The sequence below is a fragment of the Apus apus genome, chromosome 3 (genome assembly GCF_020740795.1).
Source record: "Apus apus isolate bApuApu2 chromosome 3, bApuApu2.pri.cur, whole genome shotgun sequence".
Taxonomy (NCBI): Eukaryota; Metazoa; Chordata; class Aves; order Apodiformes; family Apodidae; genus Apus; species Apus apus.
The window spans coordinates 23,008,886-23,021,027 of NC_067284.1; the positions used below are offsets into that span (position 1 = coordinate 23,008,886).

Consider the following 12,142-nt stretch of genomic DNA (forward strand, 5'->3'; position numbering starts at 1 on the left):
ACTGGACTTTACCATTCATCCCATCCAAATGAATTGACACTGGAAATCTGCTTTCTGAATGGTTGATTTATTTTTTATTTGCTACTCAAAAAGTTTGAAAAAATATGAGGTAGCAAATCACACACAGACACTTAATTTGGTTGTAAAAACTGATGTCGTTCCATATATGAGTGAAATTACAAACTATCTTTTGGGTCACTGAGTAGTGTGTGTGCACTGAGGGCTCAATCCTGCTTTGCTGAGTTCAGGGCAGACTTTTCCTGTTACCTAAACAAGCCATTGAAAAAATGTGCTATGAGGTAAATGAATGGCTGGCTGCTTGAAATGACAGCCACAATGGCATTTGTGGGCAGCAAGACCTCTGGACTTAGGCTACACCAAAATCTTATTTATGTACATCAGACTGCGTGTTAAAGCAGAGATGTAGGATCAGCTCATCCTCATGTTTTTGAGCATGCAGGTGTCATTGGGAACTGCAGGTCTCCATCACACAGTCATTGATTGTGATCTGAGTATTTTTGTGCTCTCTTTAGCATCATGGTTGTGTGAAGATGGCTGTACTGTACCGTGCAAAATGCTTGTAGGGCTTTGGTCTTCTTGGCTCGTTGCTAGTGGGACTTGCATTTCATTAAAGTTTTGGCCCCCCTTAGGTGTTTCTAAATTGTATTTAGGAGGTAACTTGCTTGAGTTGGCTGTGTAACCTCCAGATACAAAGCTTTGTTGTGGTTGTAAGGCAGAGAGTTCCTATATGTTGGTAATTTGGAAGCCTGACTTGGGGGGGGGGGGGGGGTGAAGATAAAAAGAAAGATAAGGTGTATTTTACTGTCTTGTAGGGTTTTGCCAAACGCAGTTTTTATAGTGCTGGGGAAGGAAGACATTTGAATTTGTTTATAATTTCTTTTTTGAACTGTGGAATACACTCCCTTTCTTCCAGAGAGAGTGTTGTCAATTTTTTTTTCTTTTGTTTTTTTTTCTTTTTGCTAATAGTGAAGGTTATATCTGCAGATCAAGAGAAGGACATGCTTTTGCTTGTTTGGTGTTGATAACAGGCTGTATGTTAAAAAGCATGTGCATGTAATATTACTAACATAAGCATAAAATGCCTTTTAGCTGAGTCACCTTTAATTGGTAGGCTATATGGATACATAATACATATGAAGAAGTTAAATGTAATACTAAATTATGTCAAAGAAAATGGAATTATTGAACTCTGGAGTGAGTTTCGTGGAGTGATAAAAATCTCCCCCTTTGTTTTAATCCTGTTAACCATTTCATGTTCATAGCACTGTGAATGAATACAGCGCAGAAGTGATAATGGTTGTCATTATTGAGCCATTGGTTATTTAAATGTGATACTAAATTCCTGATTTTATCAAGCCAGATTTTAGCAGGCCAGTTCTCCTACTACTAAATTCTTGCTTTGATGCAGGGGAGTGTGGGGAAGAAGAAGGCAGTGATAGCTTCCTGGGTCACCACTGTGCTGAGACTGATACACCACAGTTACAGATCATCATATTCTTGTTATCCTTTCCCCCTCTGTCACACCTTTCCCCTCTGACAGAGACCAACCTGAAGAGTATTTGGCATAGGGAACAGGTTGGGTGGTGTACTGACAGCTGAGAAATCTTCCCAGCATGGTGTGGGGGGAGAGGGTGATTCCTTGTGGGCTGCTTACAGCCAGAATGCAATTCCTTTCTGCTTTTGAGAATTAAAAAAAACCAACAGAGTAGGCTCGGGAAGTGAGTAATGCATCCTTTATAGTCATACCTGTGTGCACCATGTATTTGTGGCATATTTTCTTAAATTTTGTTGGTATTTTCTTTCCACCATGGCAGGTGAAACTGGTTAACATTAGAAATGATGATATAACAGATGGGAATCCCAAATTGACTTTGGGGTTGATATGGACCATAATTTTGCACTTTCAGGTAAGTATAGTTTTGCTTGACAGTATGTTTTAGTCAGATTCTTGCACATAGTTATGATGAATGTATCAGCTTAGACAGGTTTCCATATAGGTTGTGCAAAAATAGATTATATCTGTTTTCTAATGTATATTTGAAGGTTTTGATGATATATCTTATTTTGTGATGTAAACTGAATTTGAAGGTGTCATTTGTTTGCTAGTTTTCTGTCTGTGAGAGAAAAATAACTTGCGTTTTGAACATCATGAAAGGCAGCATATGATATATTCCTTCAAGCATTGGGCCAAACCGGTCTTGCAAACTCCCTGTGATGAGTGTTAAAATGTGTTCAAAAATTTTACATGTTTTTTCATTCCGGATCTGAATTTCTGTGTGGATAGGAACATGTTAGCAGGCACTGCTCTCAGCCTTTTCCAGCCATCCCTAACACTTCGGCGTTTGTTTTTAGCCCCAGTGATGGTAACGTGGATCACACTAGGTGGCACTCTGGTTGTAGTACACTGGTGGGATTGTGTACAGTATAATGCAGCCTTTACAGTATGTGGTGTTAAATTGTTTCACAAAATGAGGTTTTCACAATGGCCGTGGCTGTAGATGATGTAATTCAGAGGACAGATAATTCCCATTTAGTGACTGCAGCATTGTTAGTTATAAACTCCCTGCTGTGCAGGCATTTTAAATGATCAGAAAAATGCATGGTCATATAGGAGAAGCGTGGTTTACTTAGGAATATCTTATATGACTGGAAAAAATATTCTTTAAAAAGTCTGCAAAATCAAATTTGCCTTTCTGCTAATCCCAACAAGGAGCAGAGGACACTAATGGGGACAGTGTGTCCCTGATCTAAACAGGGTCCATGGCTTAGCCCAGGCCAGTGCATGAGGTAAAGTAGAAAACACTATGTGTGAGAACCTGAGATTCCCTTTGGTCCTCTCTGTCCTGTCAGTCTTTGCTCCCACATGGCTGTACAGAGAAAGAAGGCTGGGCTTAAGTGTATTTAAGTGTGACTCACAGTATAGGCAGTGATTAAATGTTGCTGTGTTTTAAGATTATTAAAAATTTACTGTTAGAAGCTGTTAGTGGAAATTAATGTATGCTTGGTGTAACTTTTATCTTTCTGAACCTGACAAATGGATTTTTGCAGGATGAAATTGTTTTTTCTCACTAGCTGAAACACAGGAATTCTGATCTAATTTTGGGTGCTTGTAAAAAGTGATGAAAGCCAGTGTTACTAGTTACAGCTGTAAGAAATGGTGAGAAGGAAAAATGTTTCTATAAAGGAACTAATTTAGGTGGGCTGGTGTTACAAGAATTTTCCTTTGTAAGGTAACCAGTTCCATATGAAATATGTAGAAACATTTAACTTGTAGCTGAAACCTACTTACTTCCCTCTCTTGTGACCATAGTAACTACCAACTAAATCTCTACAAATACAATTGAGATACTGCAGATCTGACAGCTTTTATTATTTCAAATTACCTTTTAAAAATTGCTGTTACAATACCTTTAAGAATTAATGTAGTTGTTCTTGGACTAAGTATGAAGGCTCACTAGCAACTATGAAATAACTGAAGAACAGTATTTATTTTTTTTTAAATAGTTAGTGTTTTTGTCATTAATGGCTGCAGTACCTACACTGAATGCTGAGTGGATTTGTAAGATGATATAAGAGACACCCTCTGTGCTACTCTGGTATTTGCCCATATACCAGTTCTTTTGAAGTGTATGGCAATTTGGTGTCATGGATACCCATGTGTTCAGAATGCATAAGGAAGTTCAGAAGGACATGCGTCCTTACACCTCACATAGTTTTTTTGGATTCACTTAGATTTTGAATGAGGGGAAAAATCTGAATGGAAAGTCCAACAGCAGAGTCTTCACAAAGGGATGAAGCTTCATCACATGAACTGTGTTTATGCATGGAGTAATCCTGTAGATATTAAGAAGGTTATGGTGAGAGTGAATTTAAAGTTAGAACACCTAAATCCAGGTGCTTATAAGGAGCTGTGTTCATATGCAGTAAGTATCTAAATTGTCCTTATAATTTGAGTGATAGAGGTTTAGTCTCTCCAGCTAGTATAGCCTATAGGGTAAGTCAACAAACCAGCTACTAGAAGCTCACTCCTTTGGACTAAACATAAACACCTTTGATAAACTGCATTTTAAATGGTGGTAAACATGTTTAGTGACAGATTCAAGGCCTGGAGAGCTAGTCAACACAGTGGATGAAGTTGGTGGAGCAATTCAGATCATTTGCAGTAGGTGCCTAGAGCACCTGCTGAGCTATCCAGTTGTTCAACATAGGTGCCTATTGTGATCTGAGATGATACATCATATCCAGTAAGATATATGGTAAGAAGCAAGTTTTCTTAGGTCCTGTGGTGTATCTGCTGTCCCCATGTAGATATCTCAGACAGTTTTAAGTGTCTCCTGTGTTCTAGGTGGCCAAATGACTTTCTTCTTGACTTTCTCTCTTCAGGGTGTTAAACACTGCTGTTCAAGATCCATTGACTGCACTAGCTAGATCTCCAGGGCTTTTGATTCAGTTTCCTAAAGACAAGTGGCATTTGAGTGACATCTATGGTATGCTAGAGTATCCAGGTAGTGCATGTGGAGTTCTCTGATGAGAGACCCATGCTCAACTGGCCCTGCAGCTGCAGGCCAGTTGAGATGTAGCAGGGTATCTTGAAGAGCTGTAGAAGCCCATGTTTAGGAAACTTAAATCTTGCCTCCATTGGATAAATTGGACTCTTGAAGACGTAGCCAGCATGTAAACATGTATGTGTGGACACCTACATTGAGATGTCTTCATCTGAACTGCCCCTTAAATTTTCCTAGTGTTTGCAGTAGTTGAATTCTCAGTGAGTCTAAGGAGCTGTTTGCTGTGTGTTGTTACTGCCTCTGCTCCATCATTCAAGTGTATTCTAATAACACTGCAACCTGGTAGGTAGTCAAGATGCCAGGGGTTTTTTTTGGCTGTTGTTTGTGTCTTCTTGTTTCTCTGAGTTATAGCACTTATCTGGAGAATAATATTTCCTCAAAGTAGAAAATCTTTCTGAATATTGGAATGAATTTAGGAATGATCTAGGGAAAAGACATGATAAACAAACAAAAAATATTTTATGCATTTGAGAATTATATTTCTCTTGCATGTGAATTCTATCTAGAGATGGCTATGGCTTTGTAAATTGATAACCATAATTACATAAATATAACTTGTTCTGAGTTATACCACTGATCTTTGAAGCTGCACAAGTCCAGAAACTGTACATTCTTCAGTGTCCTAAGTAATGAAATATAAGATAGAGAAAAGATGGAATGGGAAATCTGGTGGTTTATTGAGCTGAGTATGTTAGAAAATAATTTGTCCTGTGGGTATTGAAAATCCTTAAGGTATGTATGTGACTAGGATTTAGGTAATCTTTCAATGTGTGTATTTCACATGCTTTTAATAATATGTGGCTTTTTAAAAATCCAGGTTCATAATGCAGTAACTACTGTGAGTTATTTTCCTCTCACCTGTAGAACTTGCTAAATCAGATCGCAGGATTTTGTATAATTGCAGGCTTTATTTATAAATATCCAAATTCATACTTGAATGTACTCCTTCATCACCCAGTACATTTTCACGGATGACATTGGCGATGAGCAACTGTAAATGAAAGCAGAATTTGGCCTCAGTAAGTAACCACAGTTTTAGTAAGATAATTTTTGTAAAAATTGATGATCATTTATTTTCAAACCACTGCAGTCCTTAATTTAAAAAATGTTAAATATTTAGAATAATTTGCAGTTGGTTGAAAAAACCATGCCAAATAAAAGCAAAACCTGAAAATTTAAACTTTGAGGCATGCAAAATTATGCCATTGTGAACTCACAGCTTAAAAAATTTCTGGAGCTTCTAAGTCATGACTCAGTAGACTTTTCTGCTTCAGTTAGATCATAATTTTGCAGCTCAGGAACTGCCATGAAACACTTTTCCTTCCGCCTTCCCCAGCTCCCTGCTGTCAGACCTCGGCAGGATGCTGCTGTTCCAGGCTCCAGTCGATAATGTTTTTGTCCAGTTACTACAATATTGTCCAAAAGACTGATTTCTCTCAGGCCCCCTTGGGGCACATGTCGCCTCTTCACTTTTCTCTGGTCAGTCAGCAAATATTTCTTTTTTTAGCTGCTGACTCCTCTTAAATCCTTAAGCAAACTTCATTCTTTATCAGTCTTCCCTGAAGAAGTTTATAGGCTGTTCGTTGGGTCCAGCAAATTAGCAGTTGAACTTTTACCTGTGGTGGGCAAAAAGGTATGAAGGGTGGATTTATTTATAGATGACTAGGCTGAGACACAGGACAGGAACCCAGCCATTTCCCAAGTTCCTCTCACTGCAGTTAGGTGTTCAGAGCCTGCAGTGCAGGTTGCCATTTTGAAGCACTCTTGTGTTGGTTGTCAGGGCTATGGCCTTCATACTGGGTGGTCCGAGGAGGCTCAGGGCAGCTCAGCTGTGGTGGTCCCTTCCCAATATTCCTCTGCCTTGTGCTCATCATTTAATGGATGTTCTGGGCCTGTGCACCTTCCTCTGCTTCAGCTGCTCTGCTGTTAGTTCCCTAATGAGGTCACAAGAGATGCACTTTCTGCTTTCTGCCTCTCTTTTCTGAGGTGGCAGTGAGGAGTGGAGGGGGCTGGGTCTGGCTTTCACTTGCTGTTCCTCCAGTACCTTTTTCTGCTGGGAGCAGCTGGCTATGAAGCTTGCCTCTGGGTCTTGCCCAAGCTGTGGATCTTTGAGACCAAGAATTACAAGTTTAATCTGCCTCTGCTTTAAAATACCTAAAACAGTTCAAGGTCTGATCTACTCAAGGATTTAAAGATGGAGCTATGCAGCCAGCTGTCTAATCTCTAACTGTAAGTGGTTGTAGGGTAAACTTTATGCCGTTCCACCTGAGAGATGGAGTTCCCAGCCATTAGTCATTGCAGCAGACCTGTCATTCAGCATCTGATAGGCTATACTCTTCCTGTATTTTATTCTTCACCTGAGCTCCTAGGTATTTCTTCCTGAATTCTTCAGCAATTAAAATAAATAAATAAATTGCTAAAACGAGTGTGGAGTTCTTGGAATTTCTGGGACTCATGTGAACCACAGCAGAGACAAGAGACATTAAGGGTCATTGCAGAGTCTTATTTAGACTTGATTTCTACAGATAGTGAGATAACTGTAGCAGGATAAGATTTATGAGCAGTCAGCTCATCTGTTTGATTCTCTTCCTCCTTAATCCCTTAAAACCGTCAACAAGGAACAAATTCCTCTTTTTATGAGCCATCTCACTGGATAGAAAACCTCTCCTGTTCAGGGTCATGACTTCTGGTACCTCAGAGGTAACCAAAAGTTCTTTCAGATTTTGAGCAGTGGTTGCCAGGGCAGCTCAAACAACTCCAAGTGTAGCCTTTGTTGTATTGTTTTCTGGCAAACAGTTTTCTTTTTTGCCATGTTCTCTATCGTGTGTTGCTTTAATTTTCACTTTCACTTTGGCTTATGTTTATCTCTCTGTCATTCTCCATTTGACCTTTGGGCTATGCAACAAAATGCTTGCTGGTTATCTGGTATGCTGTCTTAGTACCACGAAATTTATGCTAAATGCTCCATTGCTTTTGTTGTGTTGCATAAAGAACAACAACAAAAAAAGGGGAGTAGTGGGGGTCAGAGATCTTGGATCCAAACTACCTGAAGTGCATTCCTAGCAGGCTTTTGATCATGTTATTCTAGCGTAAAAGATAAAGGATACCAGACACAGTTCGATTGGCAAAGTGGAGTAACCTTGCCTTTACTACATTTGCAAACTATATGAAAGCAATGATAAAGCTTGAATTAGCAGTGTGCAAAGGATGAATGGTCTCAGCATTTTACAGACTAAGAAATACAAAGATATTCAACGACATCGCCACTTGAATGTGTAATACTCCTGTTCTATGTTAAGAGCATAATGCAGTTCACAGTCAGAGGTGTATTTGACAAGTTACAGAAATCTGTGGTTAAATGCAAACTCGTACAAATCTGCACAAGCAATTTCATCTCTGTATTAATCTCTTGTTTGCCGTGTCTTAATGTTAACCTCTTCTTTGTGATTAAGCAGCCTTGAGACAGATCAAACCGCAGACAAGCGCTGGTCTGATCCTTTTTTCATGTTATACTTTTTAAGGACTTATAGGCCAGAAAAATTATTTGCCTCATCTCCCCTTTAAACTAGTAGCATAGGTGGGTATACATTTGTATCTTTGGATTTTTTGTTTAAATAAATTAAAAATAAACACAGCAATTCATTAATAGTACTTTTAACAGCTTTGGTCATTTGGAGCTTTGGCTTTAGCCAGGTCTGAGCTTCCAGTCAAGTGTAGTCAGGTGTCTGAGACAAAGCCCCTAGTGTGGTCAGGTCTTGTTGCCCTTGATATCCCTGGCCAGATTAAATTCTGTCAGGGCTTTAGCTTTCCTAACCTAGTACCTGGCTGCTTGGCCGATTTCTCTGTATTCCTCCCAGGCTACTTATTTTTGTATTCCGTCATCTGTAGGCTTCCTTTTTGTGTTTGAATTTGTCCAGGAGCTCCTTTTTCATACATTTAGACTTCCTGGAGTTTTTGCCTGAGTGGATGCACTGCTCCTGGACTTCGAGGAGGTGATTCTTGAATATTAACCAGCTTTCTTGAACCCCTTTTCATTCCAGGGCTTTATGGCATGGTATTCTACCAATCAGGTTCCTGAAGAAGCTGAAGTCTGCTCTCCTGAAGTTCAGGGTAGCTTGCTGTTTGCTCTCCTTGCTAGCCTAAGGATCTTGAACTCCACCATCTCATAGTTATTGCAGCCAGGGCTGCCCTTGCATTTCACATTGCTCACTAGCCTCTTCTTGTTGGTGAGAACAAGGTCCAGTGTAACATCTCTCCTTGTTGGCTTCTCTATCACTTGGAGAAGGCAGTTATTATCAATGCGTTCCACGAACCTCCTGGATTGTTATAATGCCCTACTGTTTTGTCCCCCCAGCACATAATGGGGTGGTTGAAATCCACCATGAGGGCAGGGCTTGTAAATGCAAGGCTGCTCCTATCTGTCTATCAAAGGCCTCATCCACCCAGTCTTCCTGGTTGGGTGACCTGTAGCAAGCCCCCACTATAATGTCGTCTGTCCCTGCCCTCCCTTTAATCCTGACCCATAAGCTCTCGGTTGGCTTCTCATCCATCCCCAGGCAGAGCTCCATGCACTCCAGCTGGTCACTGACCACCTCAAATCAATCTTGGTCCATTGCACTGCAAAATCCTGAATCTTCTTTTGTGACAAGAGAGGAAAAGGAGAGTTAAATTTTAAAGTATAAAAGCCATTTGCTTGTACACATACAGCAATGCCATTTACAAAGACTATATTTTTAATATCTTACAGACTTTTCTAGTAACTAGGGTGAGGGTGAGTCAGGACCCAATTCAGTCCCATGTAGATGTGTGTTTTTTAAATCAGTAAGACCTCTGGGCCTTGGCTGAAAGTTGCTTTTCTAAGCTGACTAGAATACAGCTTTTTACTGTGAGTAAAGGGAGCAAATGTCACAACCACACCTCTATGTTAAGTATACTACAAATGCAAATATAAATTAAGGCCATGAAAGAGTGTGGTCATGGCATAAGCATCTACTTTGAAAAGGAACATGTTAGCATTGTGCCTGTATGCAGTTGCCTTCCTATCAGTGGTACAGGGTATTCTGTAACAGCCTTCTAGTCCCTCAGTGTTACAGTATACAATTTTCTAAGCTTTACTGTCAAATTGTACCCCAGTGCTGTGAGAGTGGTCAAGCAATGAGCATCTGTATTCTCGGAAATTCCTTGGAGGCTGATCCTGCTTCTTTACTGTTTTATTCATTCTAGATCCCATCAGTAAAATGTCATAAAATACTTCAGTGAATATGGCCCCTGGGGATAAAGTCTCTGGGTTTTGTTATTGCAATTCCTTTTCAAAGACGCAAGGGAAATGTAATGGTAACACCTGATAATGCTTGGCAAGTCATTCAGTAGCTCTTTCTCAGTGTGAGAATCCACATCTACCCCTGCTGATGTGTGCTGGTTTTAGTAGGTTTTGAATCTCCAAAGTGCAGATCTTTTTCAAACCAAGGATGTTGGTGCCAAGATTGTTGGTGATTGCTTACTACCTGGTTTTCATGCTTAGTTTTGACAGTTCTTGGCTTTTACATTCAGAGCTGCACAGAGATTCCTACAGAACAGGAGCATAGAAGGAGGATAAAGCTCCATTTTTATAAACAGTAACTTTGTAGACAGTTTTTTTTCTAGACAAACTGGCTCTTGAGGTTTGTTTCACCTCTATCTTCCAGAAGGTTTAAATCTGCACAAAATTCCAGCCACAGCACCACTGCTCTGAGCAAGCTGTTATGCTTGTATGATAGAGGTGAAGCAGCAGGTTATTTATAGCTCACAAATCAGTGAAAAATCACATCAGCTGTTATTAAAACTCCTCATAGAAATAAAAACATGACCCCCAACAAGCTGTCAGAGCCATCTCTTATCCTTCACTTTAATCTTCTCTTCTGTGGCTCATCGAATACGTAATAAAAACATATAAAGTAGAAGACCAAATCTGCTACCTAAATCCCTGCTGCTTGCTGCACTGCTTGCTTTTGGATTGGGAGTGTAGCTAATAGTTTCAAAGGTTGCTGCGTATTTTTCTACTTTATCTTGCCTGAGTTACTAAAACAGGAAGTTAAAATGCATGCAAGAATATTCTGTTGGTCATAAATGCTATGTCATCTCTGAGAAAGGCTGTTGGCATTACAGCCCAATGCTGAAGCAGTGATGTTTATTTAAGAGGATTGGTGGCCAGAAATAAGCCACAGTGTCTAATCAGACACAGGCCCTGCCTGGGCACTGTGCCACAACGTTTATTACGCGTGCATTTCTCATAAGCAAAATGGCTACGAACTGAGGAGGATGGATGTGAAGTCTGGAAGAAATTATGGTGTGAACGTCGGTTCTTAACTTTCTGAGGAGGATTTAAGTGTATGTAAATACGCTGGAATGAATGAAACTGTGTGACTGTGAGATACTGAAAGCCAAATGGGGAATGTCTGTGGATGTGTGAGGACTGAGAAGGAAGAACAGTATTTAGATCCTGCCAAAGCTCCCTTAAGTCCAGCTAAACGTTCCCCTGGAAGAAAATATTTCAGAAGAAAAAGGAGAAGTAAATCAACTGAGGAAGGACGGGATTCAGCACAGGTTAAAGAAAATGAAGAAAAAAGCCAGTGTGAAGTGGGAACTTCAGGAAACACCGAGATTTGTCCCAGGGATGTGGGATTGGCCGATTCCTTCCCCCAGAGAGTGACAGTGGCTGGTAATACTCTGCCTGTGAGTACAGACCTTTCAGCTGATCTTGTTAAAGCAAAAGTTTTACAGGGTGAAGCAAACAGTGATTCTCTTTGTGGGGACAGTTTTCATAGTGATAATCAAAGGCTTGCCAAGTCTGATGAAGCAGAGATGTGGTTAAAGGAACAAGACAAGAGGCATTCAGAGAAATGCTGTACATGGAAGAGGAAATATTCAGAGGATGGCAACAGGAGAGAATTAGCATTTCTGAAGAAATCTAATGGTCTTTGTTATGGAAAGGCAGCCAGTTTGGATTCTGCTATACACATTTTAGGCAGACAACATGAAACAACTGGGTTAAATATAACTTCTTGCAAAATTGTTGAAGATGTCCCAGAAAGCAATAAATCTGAAAAGCTGCATCACTCTCTTTCTGAAACCAAAAGTGATCTGCTGCTTGAACAAAAGAGATTTTACTCTTCTGATGCCGTGCTTTCCCATTTGCCAAAAGAAAAGGCATTATTTAGTATTCCACTAAACAGGAGCAAGGTAAATATTTTGGCACAGTACCTTATCTTTGGAAGTTAGCTCAGAATAAATATTATAACAGTCTTTTTCTATTACAAAAATATCATCACTGCTGTATATAAGCCTTTTACCCATTCTGTTATACTGCAGGTAGTGTTAAGACTGAACATATTACTTAATGTTTTTCATAGGTTAAGCAATGCCTCTATACTTCAGGAATATTGATTGGTACATTTATGTACTGTTTTACTCTCTGTAGTTTGATTTCTTTCCTAATTCAAGAAAGAAGACTTTAATGTAAAAATGATTCTAGAAGATGGAGTGAATTTTAGAGAGCTGTTTAAGTTCACATTCAATAA

At 39.7% G+C, this 12,142-nt stretch overlaps 1 protein-coding gene across 8 annotated transcripts in view; it reads left to right on the forward strand.

Annotated features, from left to right (window-relative positions):
• Nucleotides 1-12,142, forward strand: part of DST (dystonin) — a 296,184-nt gene that overhangs the window by 112,479 nt on the left and 171,563 nt on the right. For all 8 annotated transcript variants that reach the window (XM_051614873.1, XM_051614876.1, XM_051614875.1 and 5 more), the window contains one exon: nt 1,836-1,928. In XM_051614873.1, the coding sequence (XP_051470833.1) occupies nt 1,836-1,928 (93 nt within the window). The remainder of the gene's footprint in view (nt 1-1,835; nt 1,929-12,142) is intronic.